General features: G+C 40.6%; 1 protein-coding gene across 2 annotated transcripts in view; it reads left to right on the top strand.

Moving 5' to 3' along the window:
• prmt3 (protein arginine methyltransferase 3) overlaps positions 1–23,324 on the top strand; it is a 268,134-nt gene that overhangs the window by 130,058 nt on the left and 114,752 nt on the right. For both annotated transcript variants that reach the window (XM_073047729.1, XM_073047728.1), the window contains one exon: positions 19,506–19,584. In XM_073047729.1, the coding sequence (XP_072903830.1) occupies positions 19,506–19,584 (79 nt within the window). The remainder of the gene's footprint in view (positions 1–19,505; positions 19,585–23,324) is intronic.

Genomic DNA, 23,324 nt, shown 5'->3' with positions numbered 1-23,324 from the left:
TTGGTGTCAATTTACTCTGGGTTTTGATTTTAGCAAAAGAACTTTTTGAAAGCAACACAGCAAATTACTGGAGGAACTCAGCAGGTCAGGCAGCATCTATGGAGGAGAATAAATAGTCAATGTTTTGGGCCGAGACCCTTCATCAGGACACTTCATTGGGTCTTGGCCCAGAATGTTCGCCGTTTATTCCCCTCCATAGATGCTCTCTGACTTGCGGAGTTCCTACAGCAGTTTGTGTATGTTGTTTGGATTTCCAGAATCTGCCAAATCTCTTGTGTTAATAACGTTTTGAAAGCAGTTTTTTTGTCAGTGCACTCCATCTAACTTAATGCTGTTTTTGTCATGGTCATTTGAAAGTCAGGTGTAACTAAAGTTAGTTAATTGACACAGTAGAACTGCTGCTTCCAAGCTAGAGACCCAGATTCACTCCTGGCCTTCTGTGCTGTCTACGTTCACGTGTTCTGCCCGTAACCTCGTGATTTCCTCTGGGTGTTCAGTTTTCCCAAAGACGCTTATTGGCCACTGTAAGTTGCTCCAAGTGTTCAGGTGAGTGATAGAATCTGCAACAGTGTTGATGAGAACAAGAGAAAAATAGGCTACAGGGAATAGAATTCAGTCATAGACGTGATGGCTGAAATGGTCTCCTTCTTCATCATAAGGAAATATGGAAACTATGAGCTTTCAAGGACTGTACAACTCATGTTTTTAATTTTATTTTTGACATAGTTATTTATTTTGTTTTTACACAGTTCTTCTTTTGCTCGTTGGTTGCGTGTAGTTTTCCACACTGATTGTATTATACCTCTTTGTATTGACTGTAAATGTTTGCAAAGAAAATTAATCTTAGGGCAGTATATGGTGACAAATAACTACTTTGAACTCCGAACTCCTTTGGTGTCATTGTGACATATTTTCTTTTGGTTCGTTAATGCCAAATGTACCGAGATACAGTGAAAGACTTTTGTATGCCATCCATAAAGATAATTTCACCACATAATTACATTGAGGTAGTACAAGAACAAAAGCGCTAACAGAGTGTAGAATATAGTGTTACAGAGAAAGTGCAGTCCAAGCAGACAGTGAGGTGCAAGGCCATAGTGAGGTAGATTGCGAGGTCAAGTATTGGTTTAATTGTATAGGACATCTAATGAATAGTTTTATAGCAGTGAGGTAGAAACTGTTTTTGAGCCTGTGTTACGTGTTTTCAGGATTTTGTATTTTCTGCCGGGTGGGAGGAGGTAAGAAGGAAGAATGTCTGGGGTGGGAGGGATCTTCGATTATGCTGGCTGTTTTTCCAAGCTAGCAGAAACTGCAGACAGAGTTCGTGGTGGAGATGCACTGGTGCGTGTTTCCTGCAATCGTGGACAGAGAAATTACCATACCAAGTAGTGAAGCATTCAGATAGGATGGTTTCTATGGTGCAGCTATAAAAATTCCCAACCCTTGAAATATGGAGGCATTCTTAATTATTTAAAATGATTTGGTATGGCTGCTGCTCTGTGCATGACTGAAATAAACTGCAGAGAGATTGGACACAGCTCAGCACATACAGGGACCATCCTCTGTATATAGACTCTGTCTGTACTTCTCACAAACTCAATAAAGCAACCAGCATAATCGAAGGCCCCAGCCCAAACATTCTCTCTTCTACCCTCTCCCATCAGGCAGAAGATACAAAAGCCTGAAAGCATGTAGAACCATGCTGAAATACAGCTGATATCCAACTCTTATCAGACTCTTGAATGGACCGCTCTTGTATGATAAGATAGACTCTTGGCCTCACAGTCTACCTTGTTATAATCTTGCACTTTACCATCTACCTGAATTGCACTTTTTCAGAAGCGGTTACAATTTTTTCTGCATTGTTATTGCTTTATCTTATTCTAGCTCAATACACTGTGTATTGATCTGATCTTTATATATCTGTGTCTACTTTATTACATACACCTGCTCATTAATATAAATATCTAACCAGCTAATCACGTGGCAGCAACTCAGTGCATAAAATCATGCAGACTTGGTCAAGAGGTCCAGCTGTTGTTCGGATCAAACATTAAAATGGGGAAGAAATGCGATCGAAGTGACTTTGAAACATGGAATGATTGTTGCTGCCAGGCAGGGTGGTTTGAGTATCTCAGAAATTGCTAATATGGGGTTTTTGCACACAACAGTCTCTAGAGCAGGGGTTCCCAACCTGGGATCCACTGACTTCTCGATAAATGCTAGATATTCCTGACATAAAAAAGGGTTGGGGATCCCTGCTCTAGAGTTTACAGAGAATGGTTTGTGAAAAACAAAAAAAAAACATCCAGTGAGTGGCAGTTCTGTGGGCAAAACACCTTGTTAATAAGAGTATAATTGCTAGACTGGTTCAAGCTGACAGGAGGCCAGAGTAACTCACAACTACACGTTACAACAGCGGAGTGCAAAAGCGCATCTCTGAATGGACAGCATGTCGAACATTGAATGGCAGAAGAGCGCAAGCATACACTCAGTTGCCAATTTATTTGGTGCAGGAGGCACCAAGTAAAGTGCCCGCTGAGTGTAAAACGTATGGAGGACAAGCTTTTCACCATATCTTGGCACAGGTGACCATAATAAACCAATCCAATAAATGAAAAAAGGCACCAAATTCAGCAGCAGGTTTGCAGTGAGGATTTTTTAACAGCATTCATGCCAAAGAATTATAGACCACATCTGAACTCAAACTGCAGTGATTGTTATAATAAAACAAATTGCTGAAAACATTCTTTTTCTCTCTGGCTACTAAATATTTCCAGTACTTTCACTTCTGTGCACACAAAAGTGAGCCACATTCTTTGCAGTTCCTAAGAATGCACTTACATCACAGTGTGTGGATTTCTTTTCTTTACATAAATCCATACCGATATCAAATCATAAATGTAGTGTTCTGTAGATTGCTCGATCATTTGAGGTGAAAAAAATCAGAATCGGGTTTAATATCACCAGCATATATTGTGAAATTTGTTAACTTTGTGGCAGCATTACAATCCAAAGCATGATAAGTAGAGAAAAAATTGAATTACGGTAAGAGTATATCTTTATATAAATAGTTAAATAAAAATTAGTCGTGCAAAAACAGAATTTTTTAAAAAAAAGTACTGAATTCGTGTTTGTGGGTTCAGTGCCCATTTAGGAATCGGATGGCAGAGGGGAAGAAGCTGTTCCTAAATCACTGAGTGTGTGCCTTCAGGCTTCACTACCTCCTTCAGGATGGTAACAATGAGAAGAAGGCATGTCCTCGGCTGTGGGGGTCCTTAATGATGGATGCCTCCTTGCTGAGGCACCATTCCTTGAAGATGCCTTGGATACTACAGAGGCATCTGTAGGATACCTGTGATGGAGCTGACTAATTTTACAACTCCCTGCAGCTTACCGTACTTTGATTCTGTGCAGTAGCTCTACCACCCCACCCCACCCCCCATTCCAGACGGTGATGCAGCCAGTCAGAATGCTCTCCATGGTACATTTGTAGAAGTTTTCAAGTGTTTTAGGTGACAAACCAAATCTCCTCAAACTCCTAATGCAGTATAGCTCTTGTCTTGCTTTCTTTATAGCTGCATCGATATGTTGCGACCAGGTTAGATCCTCAGAGATATTGACAGCTGGGAACTTGAAAATGCTCACTTTCCCCACTTCTGATCTCTCTTTGGGGATTGGTTTGTGTTCCCCATCTCACCTTTTCTGAAGTCTATTATCAGCTCTTTGGTGAAGGTTCTTGCTGTGACACCGTTCAACTAGCTTGTCTTGCTCCTGTACACCTTCTTATTACCATCAGAGATTCTGCTAACAATGGTTGTATCATCAGCAAATTTATAGATGGTATTTGAGCTATGCCTAGCCACACAGTCATGAATGTAGAGAGATTAGAGTAGTGGGGTAAGTGCACATCCCTGAGATGTACCAGTGTTGAGGGTCTTAATAGCTCCTGATGGGTACATTCTGAAAATAACAAAACCAAACAAAGTTTTTATATTAGTTTTTTTCACCGCAAAAGCTATGACCTCAGTTATTATCAGAATCTTAGATCCATATTACTTCCAGCTTCCATATTTTAAGTTCTTCCTCTGTATTTCTTTCTTATAATTTTTCTTGTCTATCATGGATATTTTCATCAAATCAATTGTTATGACCAATATGTATATTTATGCATTTTATATATTTACATACTGTTAATAACTTTAGGCTTGTTTTCAGTGCCTTTTGGATGTTTTAAATAAAAGTTAGCCAAGCTAATTCTCACAACACACACAAAATGCTGGTGGAACACAGCAGGCCAGGCAGCATCTATAGGGAGAAGCACTGTTGATGTTTCGGGCTGAGACCCTTCGTCAGGACTCATTTGTTTTGGTAGAGGTTTTGGTATTTCGTCCCAAAGAAACACTTTATCTTCAAATTCACAGATAGTGATGATTGTCGGCAATGCTGCCATTTATTGCCCTTCCCTAAATTACTCTCCAAAATAGTTATTAATGGGTCCAGAGCCTCATTATCCAGATTAGAGAAGGATGGTAGTTTCCTACCACAGAGTCCAGAAGAGAAGCCGATGGACTTTATTCAGCAGTTTATCAATTTCATGTATTTGTTGCTGACATTAGTATTTTGCTTGAAATTCCAGGTTTATTTAGAGCTCTGGAGCACTGCAGCACAGATAGAGACCCTATGGCACACCTAGTCCTTGGTGAACTCTTATTCTGCCTTGTCCCATCAACCTGTACCTGGAAGATATTTCAGCTTACTCCTCCCATCCAATAACTTAAACAAACTTCTCTTAAATATTGCCAGTGAACCTGGTCCACCACTTCTGATATCTGCTTTTAAAAACCCCACTTACTCAGGTGGTATTTGAACTCATGTCTCCAAATCAGTAGTATTGTTTTCTGGTCCAGTAACTACTATAATACTGTATCCATTATCACTTCTTATGCATATGGTTTTTGAACAAGAAGTAATATTTTATCTGTAGGACTTTCAGAAAATCATAAGTGAACCATTCCCTGAATTGAATTCTAATTTTATGTTTCTGTACCTTTGACATATTTTTTAATGAATACAGCAGTTTTTAACTTACCCAGAGCATGCAAGCTCAATTTTAGTTCCTGTTGCATCACACTCACCTTTTGGACTCTTGAGCCAATATAATTGAAGTATTTATTGACAGATTAAATATATGGCCTCTGAAATGTTCAGTAAGCAATCAACATACTTATTACCCCTGACGCCTTTGCTGCAGTTCATCAGCTTTCATTGCTTTGCTCATATATCACACCTCAAAAATCACAGTGACTTTTCAACAAGGGCTGAATTTCTAATTGCAAATTGAACGATGTGGCATTGGAGCTTTGTGTTATTAGAATGTCGTTTTTTTTCTGCCTTCTGTGTTCTGCTTTGACATTTGATAAAATATATTGTGTTGTATTATGGTGCATTAAATACACATTGACATCCATTTCCAGTTGAAATACTCTGTTCTTCCTCTGTGGATGCCGCAGAGATAAACTGTTCATGAGAGTCGAAAAAAAATTATCCTTTCAATCTCTGCCTTTAAAATTAGCTTTGTCATATCCATTTGTTTTTTATGCTCCCGACAGGATGCTTTACCCCATTCATTTGGGGTCTAAAAGGTAAATGACTGGAAGAAAACATGCAACATGATAAACCCTTCGTGGCCACTATATTAGGTACACCCGTATACCTGATTGTTAATGCAAATATCTAAGCAGATGGCAGCAACTCAGTGCATAAAAGCATGCAGACATGGTCAGGAGGTTCAGTTGTTGTTCAGATCAAACATCAGAATGGGGCAGAAATGTGATCTAAGTGACTTTGAAACATGGAATGATTATTGCTGTCAGGTGGGGTGGTTTGAATATCTCAGGAACTGCTGATTTCCTGGGATTTTCATGCACAACAGTCTGTTCAGAGTTTACAGAGAATGATGCAAGAAACAAAAAAAAAGCAGCATACAGTGAGCAGCAGTTCTGCGGGCAAAAAATGTCTTGTTAAAAGAGAGCGAGCAGAGGAGAATGGCCGGATTGGTTCAAGCTAAGAAGAAGGCGACACTAACTCAAATAAGCAGTAGTTACATTGCTGGTGTGCAGAAATGCATGCTGGATGCACAACACATCAAACCTTGAAGTGGGTGGACTATAGCTGCAGAAGGCCACTTAACTTACACTCAGTAGCCACTTTATTAGGTGCAGGACGTACCCAGTAAAGTGGCCACTGTGTGTATTATTCTGCTGTGGCTTATAGAGCTGTTGAAGAGTGGGTTTTATACAGGATAGATCACATTTTATTTTATTATCACTGGTATAAAAAATCAATTTATGGGAAATTGTGTGTATTTCTTCATTGTGCCTTTGATGAGTAGCATTCTAGATGTGAAGCATAAAATTAATAGCTTTATCAATCTAACTGTTAAAATTAAAAATGCCTGTATCCAAGCACAAGGGTTGAATACATTAGTCATACATATTTTAAAAATATGTGTGGACAAATTCTCAAGATCTGATTTCACAATCCAGAATGCACCCAAGACCCTGAACATGCTATGTGACAGGTATAATTCACTAGCCAGCTGGCACCCCTACAGGTGAGGCAGTGGCCTGTGAAATTACATTCTAAATTACTCTGCAGATGAGCCCAGCACATGAGTGCAGAGAGCTGATTGTTCAGATATGCGTTATAAATTACACGATTCAGCACCAAGGACAGCGCTCATCACTGTCATAACTAACATAAAAGAGATGGGGTTGGGTTGGATTAATACAAGAAATGTCAGTGCGGAGAAAGGTCAGCCAAAGGATAATAGCCAATAGAAAATAATGAAGCTGTGCCAAGTTCCTGGGAAAGGGAAACTGATTGCTCATTGTTTTTATTACGACTGAGGAAAAAATCCCAATGAATGAAGAAAGTAAATAAATCTTGAACATAAACCAATTAGTAGTGGTGAAAATGAAATTGACAGCGTGGAATAAAAGATTATCCGACTCACTAATGTTCTTCAGTTAAAAGTATCTGTTATCCTTACCTGGTTTGGCCTCCATTTGATTCCAGATCCACTATTTTTCCATTTGACGTGTAACCCCCACGCTCTTTGAAGTAATCTAGGAAGCCACTTAGTTCAGTGGACTGTTATTTCTGGCCTTGTATCCTTTCAACAAATAGCAAAATAATTGCACAGTAGATACTGGAAACCCAGAGCAACACACACACAAAATATTGGAGGAACTTAGAAGGTCCGGCAGCAGCTGTGGGGGTGGAAGGGGGGGCGCGAATAAATAGCAGGCATTTTGGGCCGAGACCCTTCATTGCGACTGGAGAGGAAGGGATCAAAAGCCAGAATAAGAAGGTGGGTTGAGAGAACGGAGTACTAGCTGGGAAGTCATAGGTGAAGCTAGACAACGGAGAAGCTTAGTGGTTGGGTGGGGGGAGGGTAAGAAGTGAGAAGCTGGGAGGTGATTAAGTGGAAAAGGTAAAGGGCTGAAGAAGAAGGAATCTGATAGGAGAGTGGACCGTGGGAGAAAGGGAAGGAGGAGGGGCACTAGAAGTAGGTGATGGGCAGGGAAGGAGAAAAGAAGGGCTTGGGAGGGGAGCCAGAATTGTTTCGTTTTCATTTTGAGTATCTATTTTGTAATTTTAACCACCTCCATGAAAGAGATTGTATCCATGTTTAAAAAAACAGCATTTATTTGAGTTACGCAGTTTGTTAATCGTTTTTGTTTTGATCCTGGTGTGAGTGGGACTGTGGAAACAACATGTGCAAGTATTTAATCTCTTTAGTGATTAAATTGCATTGGAAAACAACCGGTTTAATTTGCAAATTTATGTTTTTTTAAAAAGTTATTTTCTTTTCACAGTCTTTCTCAGGAACTTTTTAAACAAAATAAATGCACTTTCTTATAATCATGACTACATGAGTGTTCGGCTTCATGGAGTAACACCAAAACCGTGGATCTGTTGATTATTGATGGGAGTTAATGAATCTGTCAAAATCTTTGCTTTCTTGATTATTATTCAGCACAGTAGCATAATGGCTAGCACAACACTTTACAGGTACTATAAGGAATCTATGTTTTCCTTGTGACTCCATGGGTTTCCTACGGATGCTCTGATTTCCACCTACAGTCCAAAGACATACCGGATGGTTGGTTAATTGGTCATTGTACATTGTCCTGTGATTAGGCTAGGATTAAATTGGGAGATTGGGAGATGGCTAGAAGGGTTCAATGACCTATTCCAAGCTGTATCTCGATAAATAATTAAAAATAAAGCAATAACAAAAGGCTCATTCTTGTGGAAGCAAGTTGTATTTATGATGCCTTTCACATAGAACGTGTCCCAGATCAGTGTGCAGACTAAGTATAGCGGCAGAGGAGGGTCATTCATCCTGTTAGATTAAGGTCGATCTGCATTTGAACTCCATTTACTCCTCTTTGACCCATTTCCTTTGATATCTCAAAGAGGTCCATCCGTCTCAGTACTGAGATTGTCAACAACCATGCCTTTTTTTGGGAAAATAACCTTAGTGTGGCAAAACTAGTAAGCAGTTTCTTCAGGACCAGTAACCAGTCTTGAAGAAAGGTCTCGGCCCAAAGGGTCAACTGTTTATTCATTTCCATAGCTGTAGCCTGACCCGCTGAGTTTCCCCAGCATTTTGTAGTGTGTTTCTTTGGCTTTCCAGCATCTGCGGAATCTCTCATGCTTATTATAAGCAGCTTAAGTGGTAAATTGTCTAGCTTTATGCCTTCTTTTCATTCCACCCAAAGAAATTATTTCACTATATCAACCTCAGTTGAACACCTGAAGTGCAGATAATCTCTGCACTTTACAAACTTGAAGACAAATTATCTTGCTGCAAATTTTAACTCTTTAATCTCCCATTATAATTTAAGTGAGTGCACTAAGATACAGTGTCTAAAGCTGAATGCTTTTCAACAGATGGAGTCTGATCAAAGCTTTGTATAGCAGAGGCATGAATGTTTGCCTTTACATGTTAAATTTTGTGGGCTGAAGGCCAGTTTTTCTCAAGACTTCCCTTATCTTTTGTTGCTTTGCATTAGTTTCATTGGTATCCTTGTTGTTACCAGAAATAGTATTTTATTGTTGGTTATCTTGTCACTGGGCTTGCATTCCAGCTGCAAATTTGTAGTCATCGAGTCATTGCAAAGTACAGCACAGTAACTGGCCCTTTGGCCCATCTAGTCTGTGCCAAACTATTTAAACTGCCTACTCCCTTTAACCTGCACTGGGACCGTAGCTCTCCATGCACCTATCAAAGCTTCGCTTAAGTTTTGAAATTCAGATTCCACGCTCCAACAGGATTCCATGGCAGTTCGTTCCATGCTTTCATGCCCCTTTAAGTGAAGAAGTTTCCCCTCATGTTCCCTTTAAACTTTACACCTTTCACCCTCAACCCATGACCTCAGTGGAAAAATCCTGCATGCAGTTACCCTATCTATACTCCTCATAATTTTGCATGACTCTATCAAATCTCCTCTTAATCTTCTACATTCTAAGGAATAAATTCCTAACCCATTCAATCTTTCCTTATAATTCAGATCCTCCAGACCTGGGAACATTCTTGTAAGCTTTCTCTGTACTCTTTCAAAGTTCAAAGTACAAAGTAAAATTTATTATCAGAGCACAGACATGTCACCACTTACAACCCTGAGGTTCTTTTTCTCCAGGCATACTTAGCAAATCTATAGAACAGTAACTGTAAATGGGATCAATGGACAACAAACTGTGCAAATGCAGATACAAATAAAATAGCAATAAATAACAAGCATGAAATAACAAGATAATAGAGTCCTTAAATCAGTTTAGTTATCCCGTTTTGTTCAAGAGCCTGATAGTTGAGAAGTGGTACTGTTCTTGAACCTGGTGGTGCCAGTCCTGAGGCACTTTCACCTTCTACCTAAAGCAGCAGCAAGAAAAGAACATGGCCTGGGTGGCGAGGATTTTTGGTGATTTTCATGTAGATGTGTTCAATGGATTTTACCCATGATGTGCTGGGCCAAATCCATTACCTTTTGCAGGATTTTACACTCAAATGCATTGGTGTTCCTATATCAGGCCATAATGCAGCCAGTCAGCACACTTTCCACCGCACATCTATAGACATTTGCCAAGTTTTATGATGACATGCCAATTTGCACAAACTCCTGAGGAAGTAGAGACACTGTCATGCTTTCTTCACAATTATATTTATATGATGGGTCCAGGATAGGTCCTCTGAGATAGTGACACCCAGGAATTTAAAGTTTATTTACAACCTTATTTACCTTATTTAAGTTTATTCAACCTTATTTTTATCTTTTCAGTAGGTAGGTGACCGAAACTGCACACAATACTCCAAACTAGGATCACCAATGTCTTATAAAACTTCAACATAACATCCCATCTCTTGGACTCAATACTTAAATTTATGAAAGCCAACGTGTCAAAAGCTTTCTTTACCACCCTATCTACCTGTGACACCACCTTGAATGAATTATGGGCCTGTTTTCACAGATCCCTTTGCTCTCCGTATTCCTCTGTGCCCTACCGTTCACTGTGTAAGATCTACCCTAGTGCAACACCTTGCACTTGTCTACATTAAATTCAACCTGCTATTTTTCAGTCCATTTTTCCAGCTCTGCAAGCCATGATAGCCTTCTTTGCTGTTCATTATCATCCCAATCTTGGTATCATTTGTAAAATTGGTGATCGGGTTAAATTTGAATGACCTGTAGGAACCGGTTTAAGTTTTCAGCATGTGCGATTTTTTAGTGTTATTTTTCAAATCCCACCATGGCAGGTTGGATGGAATTCAGATGAAGAAAGGTGATAGGGGAGTGGGGAGATAAGATTTGGATTCAGTTAACTAATTAAGTAAATCTGGAATAAAAAAATCAAGTTTTGTTAATCACAAACAAGAGAAAATCTGCAGATGTTGGAAATTCAAGCAACACACACAAAATGTTGGAGGAATTCAGCAGGCCAGACGACATCTATGGAAAAGAGTACAGTCAATGTTTTGGCCTGAGACCCTTAATCGTGACTGGAGAAAAAAACATAAGGAGTCAGAGTTAGAAGGTTGGGGGAGGGAGAGAGAAGCACAAAATGACAGGTGAAACCAGGAAAGAGGGTGTTGAAGTAAGGTTGATTGGTGAAAGAGATACAGGGGTGGGGGGGGGGGGGAGGGAATCTGATAGGACAGAAGGCCAATGAAGAAAGAAAAAGAGGGAGGTGATGCTCAGGGAAGGAGATAAGAAGAGAGAGGGAAATGGAGAAGGAGGGGCAGGGTGGCATTTTTGGAAGTTCGAGAAATCGATGCTCATGCCATCATGTTGGAGGCTACCCAGATGGAATATAAGGTAAACACGAGGAAATCTGCAGATGCTGGAAATTCAAGCGACACACACAAAATGCTGGTGGAATGCAGCAGGCCAGGCAGCATCTATAGGAAGAAGTACAGTCGATGTTTCGGGCCAAGACGTCCTGACGAAGGGTCTCGGCCTAAAACGTTGACTGTACTTCTTCCTGTTGATGCTGCCTGGCCTGCTGCGTTCCACCTGCATTTGGAATATAAGCTGTTGTTAATAATACGCACTGTTAATGATGACTGTGAAACTGATGGATTGCCATTGGAAATAACTGGTTTACAGGTGTCTTGTAAGAGTAGGATATCCACAGCTGACTGATTTTCATGTGACTTCAAACTCTCAGCAATGCAATTTGAAGTGGCCTTATAAGCCAGGTAATTCAAGGTCATTTGCAAATAGGGAATAAGTGCCAATGTTGCCAGTGGTGTAAAACCCTTTTGCTTCTTCATAGTTTTTAGTCTCTTTTGTTATTCAAGACACAAATCACAGCCATAAAGGAATTGGAAGTTCCTTTGTAATATTCCATCATATTTTCCAGAACTTCACACACTTGGAATATTGTTCTAGTTGCCTCATCATAGGAAGGATGTGGAGGAGATTTAGCCTGGATTAGAGGGTATGTCTCATGAAGATAGGTTGAGTGAGCTCAGGCTTTTCTTTTTGGAGTGGAGGAGGATGAGAGGCGACTTGATAGAGGTGTACAATTTGATAAGATGCATAAGTAGAGTGCATAGCCACAGAGTTTTGGTCAGGGTGAAAATTGCTAGTAGAAGGGGGCATAATTTTAAGATGATTGAAGGAAAATATAATGGGTATCAGAGGTAAATTCTTTGCACAGAGAATGGTGGATGCTTGGAACACCCTCCTTGGGGTAGTGGTAGAGGGAGGAGCAGTAGGGCCATTTTTTAGAATCCCTTAGGCACAGTGATGATAGAACAATGGAGGGTTATGTCAGAGGAAAGGGTTAGATTGATCTTAAGGTAGATTAAAAGATTGGCAAAACATCGTGGGCTGAAGTCTGTAATGTTCGATGTACTATATTGAAAATAGTCTGTTCCCAAATGGTTTGTTTCAGATTTGCATGCTTAACTAGTTATTACCTCATTATATGATAGGTTAAGATTACTTGTGTTGAATATGATCATTGATTATATGAGCTAGATGTAGTATTTTATACATTCATATTTGGGTTGCCCTTGTGTATCTTTGTCAAAGTAATAGAATAATTCAATGGGAAATTTGATTCTGGAGACGTGACTACCCTCACAACTAAAGACACCATGTCTTCATTTATCTCTCATTGTCCTAACAAGTTTTCCTCACATTTCCAATGAAATGGGGCAACTTAGATAATTCAGCAATTTACAGATTACCAATCTAAGAAAAGGCGAGCAGAATCACCTTAAAATAAAATTTGAGTGGTTATTTTATATTGCTAGCAAAAGAGTTTACATGATAAGGTGTTAATCCTGGGAAAGCAGGAACAGATTTAAATCCTTGATCATTCAGGTGTTTGTCATTTTTAATAAATCGGGAAAGCTTACACATTCAGATGTATTTGATTAAATTGATTAAAAAAAAGTTATTGAAATTGAAAGGTTACCAATCTGTTCCATTCCAGTAAGACATTAGTTATAGCCAGGGTGCCTAAGACTTTTGCATGGTGCTGTGTCTGTCAACACAGAGTGGAGAGTGAGGTTGTAAATTTGGCGGGAGCAAAAGACGTTCGGAATGGCGAGGATGGAGCAACGCGGGAGGGGTGGCAGACAAATGCCAGGGGTTGGGGGGGGGGTGGCAGAGTTGCAGACACACCCAGCCCTGAGACACCAGGCAAGGTCATTTGATCCCAATCAATTGGTTTATTAATCATTACAAAATGTCTCTGTTGGGCTTCCTGCTCCCTCCCTCTCTCCCTTCCCCTTTTCCCAACCATCATTCCCCTCTCCCTGCCTCTATCCCACTCTCAGTCCACAACTGAGACCCATAACAAATCAGGTTTATCATCATCATTCATATGTCATGAAATATATTTATTTTTTGCAGCAGCAGTGCAGTGCAATACATAAACCTACTACAGTGTTTTGCAAAAGTCTTATGCACCCTAGCTATGTACATGTGCTTAAAACTTTTGCACAGTATGGTATTGGTATTATTTGTTACCACAATGCGCATGAATTAAGGGCGCTTGTCTTGTGCAAATCCTACTTCAGACCAAGCCTAAATTAGGCAGAGTTCCAGTTTCTGAGCTGGTTATTGTGAGTACCAAGTTAAATTACAGAGTGAACCAGAGTATCACTTATCAATATCTTGATCTTTTACTAATATCTACCGAGGTTGTAACATCTTCTGGCTTCCTGTCAGAGGAATGGCACAGTGATGGTAAGGAGAATACTGTAAGAGAAGCGGCCCACTATAAGCAAGCATTCACGGCTCTGCACAATGTCTTCTGCAGACAACAAACAGCCCATCCCAACACATTTCAAATTATAATTGGAAACTTCAACCAGGCTTGTTTGAAGAAAACTCTGCCCATTTATAACCAGCAGATAACCTGTTGCACCAGAGGTCCCAACACACTTGACCACTGCAACACTAAGATAAGGAATGCCTACCATTCCTTGCCCTGACCACATTTCAGTAAATCGGATTACTTGGCTGTCCTCCTCCTAACTGCGTACAGGCAGTGGTTAAAAAGCAAAGCTCCAGAGATGAGGAAAACTAAGAGGTGGTTGGGGGCAACAGAGGAATTACAGGATTGTTTGAGCCAGTAGACTGGGCTGTGTTCAAACACTCATCTAGAGTTCTGAATGAATACACCATGAATGTGATGGACAGCTGTAGACGAGTGTGTCCCCACTAAGTCATATAGAATCTTCCCCAGTCAGAAGCTCAGGGTGAACCATGAGATCTGAAATTTGCTGGGGGCCAGGTCAGAGGCTTTCAAGTCTGCAGACCAAGAAAGCTGTTAGAGGTGCAGGAGTGATCTCCAGAAAGCCACGTCACAGGTGAAATAGAGATTCTGGACCAAACTGGAATCAACGAGGAGTGCTTGACAGCTGTGGATGATTTGAATGCAATCACTTCCTACAAAGTTAAATCAAGCGACATGGGAGAGAGCAAGGCTTTGCTGTCAGATGAGCTCAGTGTCTTCTCTGCTTGCATTGACTGTCAGAACATGGAGGAAGCATTGCGAACCCCCCCACATCTCCCAATGATGCTTTGATCTCAGTATCTGAAGCTGACGTGTGAGTTACCTTCAGAAGGATGAATCCAAGGAAAGCATCCAGACCGAAAGGGGTCCTGGCCATGTACTAAAGACCTGTGCTGACCAACTGATTGGTGTGTTTACTGAGATCTTTGACCTCTTGCTTCAGCAGGGTGTGGTACCCACCTGCTTCAATAGTATTGTGCCCAAGAAGAGTGTGGTGACTTGCCTCCATGACTATCGCTCAGTAGCACTTACATCCACAGTAAAAAGGTTTTGAGAGACTGCTGATGAAACATATTAGATCCTGCCTGATAGCCGACTTGGATCTGCTCCAATTTGCCAACCGGAACAACAGGTCCAGAGCAGATGCTATCTCATTAGCTCTTCACTCAACCCTAGAACATCTGGACAGCAAAAATGCATAGATAAGGATGCTGTTTATTAATTACAGTTCAGCATTTAATATGATCATCCCCTCAAAACTAATCAATAAGCTCCAATATCTTGGCTTCAATACCTATTGTGCAATTGGATCCGGGTTTTCCTTACTTGTAGACTCCAGTCAGTTCGGATTGGCAACAACATCACCTCCACAATCTCCATTAGCACGGGTGCACCACAGGGCGGTGTGCGTAGACCCCTACTCTATTCACTTTACGCCTATGACTGTGTGGTATGAGCACAGCTCCAGTACCATATTCAAGTTTGCTGGTATCACTGGGCTGAATCAAAGGTGGTGATGAATGAGCGCACAGGAGAGTGATTGAAAATTTGGCTGAGTGGCGTAGTAACAACAACCTCTCACTCTTGGTCAGCAAGACCAAGGAACTGATTGTGGACTTCAGGAGTGGGAACACAGAGGTCAATGAGTCAGTCCTCATCAGAGGATCAGAGATGGAGAGGGTTAGCTACTTTAAGTTCCTGGGTATTACTATTTCAGAGGACCTATCCTGGACCCATCATGTAAGTGCAATTACGAAGAAAGCACGGCAGTGCCTCTTCTTCCTTCAAAGTCTGCAGAGATTTGGCATGACATCTAGAACTTTGGCCAGCTTCTATAGATGAGTAGTGCAGAATGTATTAACTGGCTGCATCATGGCCAGGTATGGAAACACCAACGCCTTTGAACAGAGCATCTTACTAAAGGTAGTGGATTTGGCACAGTACATTTCGCCAAACAATTGAGCACATCTACATGAAATGGTCTTGTAGGAAAGCAGCATCAATCACCAGAGATCCTCACCACCCAGACCATGTTCTTTTCTTGCTACTACCATCAGGTAGAAGGTACAAAAGTCTTAGGATTTGCACCATTGTGTTCAAGAACAGTATCCCCTCAACCATCAGGTTCTTGAAAAAAGGGGATAATGACACTCACTTGCCCATCCATTAAGATGTTCCCATAACCAGTGATCTCACTTTAAGGACTCTTTATCTTGTTATTAATTGCTGTTTATTTATATTTGGATTTGCAGAGTTTGTTGCCTTCTGCACTCAGGTTGATCTTTCATCGATCCTGTTATAGTTACTATTCTACTGACTTGCTGAATATGCCTTCAGGAAAACGAATCTCAGGGTTGTGTAAGGTGACATAAGCACTCTGATGATAAAATTTACTTTGAACTTTGAGGATTACTCTCTTCACAGTTTGTTTCACTTGAAAGTGAAGGTCAGTGCAGAGGTGATGGAAGTGACTCGCCTCTTGTCACCCTAAATTATGTCATCTATATAACACGAAAGTTGTGATGGAATACGATTCATTTGCCCGAGTCATTGCAATTCCAAAAACACTCAACAGGTTCACTTCCATCCAGGACAGGGCAGATGCTGTCTCCCACTGTTGTTGTAGAGTATGTTTATTAGCCCCAGTGAAGCAGAAACATTGCTCCACCTCGTACACTGTGGTTTTCAGTTTATAAAACCTAGAACAGTACAGACCTTTTGGCCCCCAATTTAGTGCCAACCTTTTTAGCTGCTCTAAGGTCGATCTAATCCTGCCCTCACACATAGTTCTCTATTTTCCTTTTATACATGTGCCTACCTAAGAATCTCTTAAATGTTCCAAATGTATCTGACTCTACCACTACCCCGGCCACTTGTGGTCCATGCACCTGTGCCACACTCTGTATTAAAAATAACTTACCTCTGACATTCCCCCCCTAGACTTTCTTACATTCATCTTAAAGTTACGTCCCCTTGTGTCTGCCACTTCCACCCTGGAAAAAATGATAAAAGGTATAGATAGAGTCTTGTCCATTCTATCTATTCCTTGTATATTTCTATTAAGTCTCCTCTCATCTTCTTTCACTCCAAAAAGAATAGCCTTATCTCACTCAATCTATACTCACAAGACATGCTCTTTAATCCAGGCTGCATCCTAGTAAGTTCCTTTTTCTCTCTCTCTGAAGCTTCCGCATACTTCATCCTTCCTATAATGAGGCAGCCAGAACTGAATACCATACTCCAAGTGTGCTCAAACCAGCGTTTTATAGTTCTTTGTTCTATGTTCCTCGATTGTGCCTTGTAGATCATGAAAGAGCTCTGGGGCGATGGAGTTGAATTATTTTGCCTAGGATGCACATTCTCTGATATATAACTATAGTATTTACAGTACTGTGCAAAAGACTTAAGCACATACAAAAAAATTCTGCAAAGTAAAGATGCTTTCAAAAGTAATGAAATGAAAGTTTCTAAATATCAAAGTATTTACTATAAAGAGCAGTAAGCAGTAAAAAAAAACCAAATCAAATCAATCTGTGGTGTGACCATCCTTTGCCTTTAAAACTGCATAAATTCTCTCAGATTACACTATTGCACAGTATTAATTAGAAAATCGGCTGGTAGGTTGTTGGTATCTTAGAGAATTTGCTACAGTTCTTCTGCAGGCTTTGACTGTCTTCCAACCTCGATGATGTTGAGATCAGGGTTCTGTGGGGGCCATACCATCTGAAACCATATAAAATATCAAGGATGCTTATGACTTTTGCAGAATACTGGACATGGTTGTCCAGTTGAGCTTCTGGCTAATGTTGAATCCCTAGGATGTCAGTAGTGGGGATTTCAGCAATCGTAAAGCGATTATTAAGGTTAGATAGACCCCGTCTTCTTGAAGATCACCATTGTGGTGCAGATGTTGTGTGCCATTAAGTTACTCTGGTCTTGAGTGACAGTCATCAGAATCACCACCAGGATGTTGTCTGGTCCAATATCCCAAGTGTATTCTCTGCATGAGATACTTCCTGTCCTTCCGGTTGTTGTTTAACATGGAGGAGCACTGAGGGAGAATGGTAGGTAATGATCGTGAGGAGATTTTTCTGTGCATACTTGATCTGGTACCATGGGCTCCAGAGCTATTCTTGCAGACTCCCAGAGTTATTGTCTCTCATCTGCATTCCCCTTTAGTAGATCTGTGCTGTCAGTATGACTGGATGCACCCAGGGAATGTGTTGGAAGGCTTTGGCATATCGCCTCTAAGTTGTGATTCTGTGGATGTAATGGTGTCGGCCTTTTTCAAGTTTAGTCTTTGGAACAACCCTCCCAATCTGCAGAGGTTTGTGGGGAGGACTTTGCAAAATTAGTTGGTCTGGGAACAAGTTTGCCATGTTTGGTGCCCAATGCTGGATTTTCTGTCTGGTTTTACTGTATTGCTTTTTAATGAGAATTGTAAAACTGAGTCAACCACTCGTGTGGGTCTGAAGCACAATGAGGTCCAAAGGGTATAGTTGGCAGATTTCCTCCGCCGAAGGGCATGAGTGAAACAGATGGGCTCGTGATGATCTGGTACTTTGTGATTATCTGTTTTATAACAGGCCATTTAATGGCGAGGTTTTTAACAGAACTCAGTTCCTCTAGGTAATGTGACTGGATGTGAACAAGCTTCTCTGTATTGTTAGTGCAGGCCTCTGAGATAATAGTCTATGAGCTGTAAATACCCCTCCAACTTTTGCGTCTGGAATTTAATTGCTGCAGAATTAATAGTTTTCTTGTCAGCCGACAAAGTGCCAAACACTGACATTCTCCCCCTAACCACAAAACTGAACTGATCACTGAACACAACCGATGGACTCACTTTCAAGGACTCTACAACTGAAGTCCTCAATATTATTTATTAGTTATTAGTTTTACTTCTTTTTTGTATTTATACATTGATTACTTGTCAGTCGTGTAGTTTTTCATTGATTCTATTGTATTGTCTTGTTCTACTATGAGTACCTGCAAGAAAATGAATCTCAGGGAGGTATATGCTGACATATATGTACTATGATAATAAATTTACTTTGAACTTTGAATATAGGCTTCTCTGACTGATCCCATTAAAGATGGTGGTTAAAACTCGTTGCAGGATTTCGACCCAAAATACCAACAGTTCTTTTCTCCACTTCAGATGCTGCTTGAACTGTTGAATTCCTCCAGGAGATCGGTGCTTCAAATTCCGGCATCTGCTGTCTTCCTTAAAAGATATCTCTGAATGAGCCACAGGCCATTAGTCATCACATCTACTCATTGAGGCATAGAGGTCCATCTAGTGTGTGCTGAACTATTAATCTGCCTAGTTCTTTTGACTTTCACCTATACATAGCCCTCCATACCCCTCCCATCCATGTACTTACCCAGAGTTTTCTTAAATGCTGAAATTGAACCATATCCACTACTTCCGTTGGCAGTTCATTCCACACTCTGTGCATGCACCCTGTGACTGAGGGTCAAATTTTATCTGACGGCTTTTGTGAAGAGCTGTACAAAGTTGATGAGATTGAGCACGATGAATAACTGGGAGTTGCTGTTTTGCAGTGCTCTTGTCATTTGGATTTTCATTTTGGATGTAAGGTTTTATGCCTGTTATCTGCTGTGAATTTTAGTTATACTTCACATTTGTTAACTGTTTTCCCTCCTTTTTAACACAGGGTTACTTTTTGCTGTTCGAATCCATGCTGGACTCGGTCATATGTGCACGGGACAAGTACCTGATGGAAGGCGGTGCAGGTTTGTGTTTGGGGGCAGAGGAACAAAAATTATGAGAAAATCCAGTTGCAGTCGGTTCTCTGAAGCCATATGTGCACTGTTCTGGTAATGTGACATGCACCACTGAGAAATTTTCCACTTGGAATGAAATATACCAGCATTACAGGCAGCTCGCAGGCATTCACTTACTTCATTAGCTTTGAAGAGGAGGCCATATTAAGTGCCGCTTTTGGAGTGTGTGCACTTGTTATTCTAAATCCCTGCATAGCTTGCAAAAAAAAAAATTCATAATGATTATATTCCTAGTTTATAGAATGAGAAAGATTTTAGTGTGGACATTTATCTTTTATGGAGTTAATGGCCTGCATTGAGGATTATTACCACATTGTACACATTGTATAATAGGATGTTCGTGTTATAAGGCAATAACCTTACTGCATGAACTGATTCTCGCCTTAAAACTTGCTACCTACTATTGAAAAGTTGAGGGGGAGGGATGGAAACAGACTTTCTTTGATCATGGTGTCATCAAAATGCTTCAGAATCAGAATCAGGTTTAATATCACCGGTATATGTTGTGAAATTTGTCGTCTTTGCAGCAGCAGTACAATGCAATATATAATAATAGAGAAAAAAAGCTGTGAATTACAGTAAGTGTGTGTGTATGTATGTATGTGTGTGTAATTCACAGTTTTTCTCTCTGTAATATAATAGTTAAATAAAATGATTAGTGCAAAAATTTTAAAGAAGTAGTGCATTAGTGTTCATGGGTTCAATGTCAATTCAGAAATTGGACGGCGGAGGGGAAGAAGCTGTTCCTGAATCACTAAGTGTGTGCCTTCAGGCTTCTGTATCTTCTTCCTGATGGTGACAATGAGTCTGTACAAAATCTCTGCACTTTGAGAGCAATTGTGACCTAGAGTTTGATACCAATTGGAATGGTGCTTTCAATAGGGTATGTTTCGGCATTTTAGAGAGACTAGTTTACAGGATTGTAGGGGGAAGAATGGAGGAAGTTGATGGACAGGATTGCTCTACAAAAGGCTAGCATTCACTTGGTGATCTGAGTAAACTCCTACGTTGTAAAATTTGGTATGCTTCGGTGATGTAAAGCCCAGGAAGTACAGTCAGTCTAATATGACCTGCAGCATTCACTCTGTAGAGAGGGGTATTGTGAACTTGACCAGGCAGAATGTTGCAGTAATTTTCAGTGAGGGATAGCCACTAGCAAGCCCAGTGATCCGATCAAGCCTTCTCTTCTTCCAAAGAATATAATGGTTCCTCTTGGTCCCATGTGGTGAGTAAATGGGGTTTTGGTTTAAAATCCCGTTTGAAAGGCTGCTTCTCCGATGTTGCAACAGTCCTTCTGTGCTGATTTGGAAAGGTAACCTAGATTTCTGCAACTTAAGATCCAGAGGCAACCATTAAGCCACGTCTGATACCTAGTGCATTAAAGTGTGCAATGAGGTTGACTGATTTTCCAATCTGTTTCATGCTGATGATAATAGACATATTGAATGCTGAAAACTGTGTTGTAAACAACAGATAATAGTTGTTTATAATATTACTTGATGCCATTCACATAATGAATGACATTGAATAATGTTATTGTAGTAAGGGCCTTTTGCTTTTTTGGAAGGAGGTTCATTAGTAAGCTGTTCAATCTAATCGTGTGTTGAATAAAAAGTAACAACCAGAAAGCAACATCTTGTGAGAGAAATGGCAACACCTGAAAGATCAAGGCTTTAACACAAAGCAGGGATTGCTGAGGCTAGATGCAATATTTCTCTCAGTGAATAAATTAGATACAAGATCAGGCTTGTATTTATCCTTGTGTAACCACTCAGGTTTAGAACTGCTCCTTACACAGAAGTGTTGCCCATGGTTAACTTGCTTAAAGAGAGTTTTCTGACCGTAAAGCTAGGTCAGGAGAAATAGCATGAATCATAATCTTTTAGAATTCAAATATACACTCAGTGACCACTTTATTGGCTACATGTGTACACTTGTTCCTTAATGCAAACATCTTATCAGCCAATCATGGGGCAGCAGCTCAATGCATTAAAACATGCAAGAGGTTTGGTTGTTATTCAGACCAGACATTAGAATGGGTAAGTGTCCTTGACCGTTGAGTGATAGTTGATGTCAGACAAGGTGGTTTAAATATCTCAGAAACTGCCGAACTGCTGGGATTTTCACACACAACAGTCTCTATGATTTACAAAGGATGATGCGAAAAACAAAAAAAAAAATCTAGTGAGTGGCACTTCTTGGGGCAAAAACGCCTTGATAATAATAGACGCAAGAAAATCTGCAAATGCTGGAAATCAGTCCTTCCAGGTGAGGTGACCTTTCACCTATGAGTCCGTTGGGGCCATCTATTGTATCCAGTCCTCCCAGTGTGGCCTCCTGTATATCTGTGAGACCCAGCTTAGATTGGCAGACCGCTTCGCCGAGCACCTGCGTTCCATCCGCCAGAAAAAAGCGAGATCTTCCAGAGGCTATCCATTTCAATTCTACTTCCCATTTCCATTCACCTTCCACCATGTCAGTCCATTGCCTCCCCAACTGCCGCAATGAGGCCACACTGAGGTTGGAGAAGCAACACCTTATATTCCGTCTGAGTAGCCTCCAAACTGATGGCATGAACATTGATTTCTCTAACTGCTGGTAATTGCCCCCCTCGCCATTCCCCCAATCCCATTTCCCTCTCTCACTTTATCTCCTTACCTGCCCATCCCCATCACCACCCTTTGTGCTCCTCCCCCTTTCCTTCCATGGTCTTCTGTCCTCTCCTATCAAATTCCCTGTTCTACAGACCTTTATCTTTTTCACTTATCAACTTCCCAGTTCTTTACTTCACCTCTCCCCCTCTCTCAGTTTCACCTATCACCTACGCTTTTACTTCTTCCTCTCCTCCCGCCACCTTCTTGCTCTGACCTCATTTTTTTTCTTTCAGTCCTGATGAAGGGCCTCAGCCCAAAACGTCGACTGTTTACTCTTTTCCATAGATGCTGACTGGCCTGCTGAGTTCCTCCAGCTTTTGTGCGTGTTGCTTGCCAATGAGAGAGATCAAAGGAGAATGGCCAGACTCTTCAAGCTGACAGGAAGGTGACAGTAACTCAAATACCCGTACTTTACAATAATGGTGTGCAGAAAAGCATCTCTGAATGCACAACACGTCAATCATTGAAGTGGATGGGCTACAGCTGCCGAAGACCACACCATGTTCTACTCATGTACCTATTGAAGTGACCACCGATTGTAATGTATTTGTTCTCAGAAAACACTGGAAATACGCAGCAAGTCAGACAGACAGAGGAACAGAGATAATAGCATTAATGGTTTTTGTCTGATTTTGATCTATATTTTACTACTTAATTTTATTTAGCTGAATTGCAAATGCAAGACAATTGCAGAAAGGAGGAAAGTGAGGTATTTACCTTTCTCCGCACATTGGTATGGTACCAGGAACTGCATCCTCTCATTGATCTTAAGACTATAGGATATGGGAGCAGAATTAGTCTGCTCCACTGTACCATCATGGCTGATTTATTATCCGTCTCAACCTTATTCAAAGGTTCATTTATTATAAAAGTATACAACTCTGAAATTCTTCTCTGGGTAGCCATGAACCAAGAAAGAAAAGAAAATGCTGCACAATCATCAACCCCAAATCCCTCCTCCTGCACAAAAAAACCAAGAACGGAACAGGCACGTTCTCATACTTTCTCCCTGTAACCTTTGAAGCTCTGATTAAT

This window comes from Hemitrygon akajei, chromosome 6 (assembly GCF_048418815.1).
Source record: "Hemitrygon akajei chromosome 6, sHemAka1.3, whole genome shotgun sequence".
Lineage (NCBI taxonomy): Eukaryota > Metazoa > Chordata > Chondrichthyes > Myliobatiformes > Dasyatidae > Hemitrygon > Hemitrygon akajei.
The sequence above is the reverse complement of the archived record's forward strand: the minus strand, read 5'-3'. Positions and strand labels throughout refer to the sequence as shown.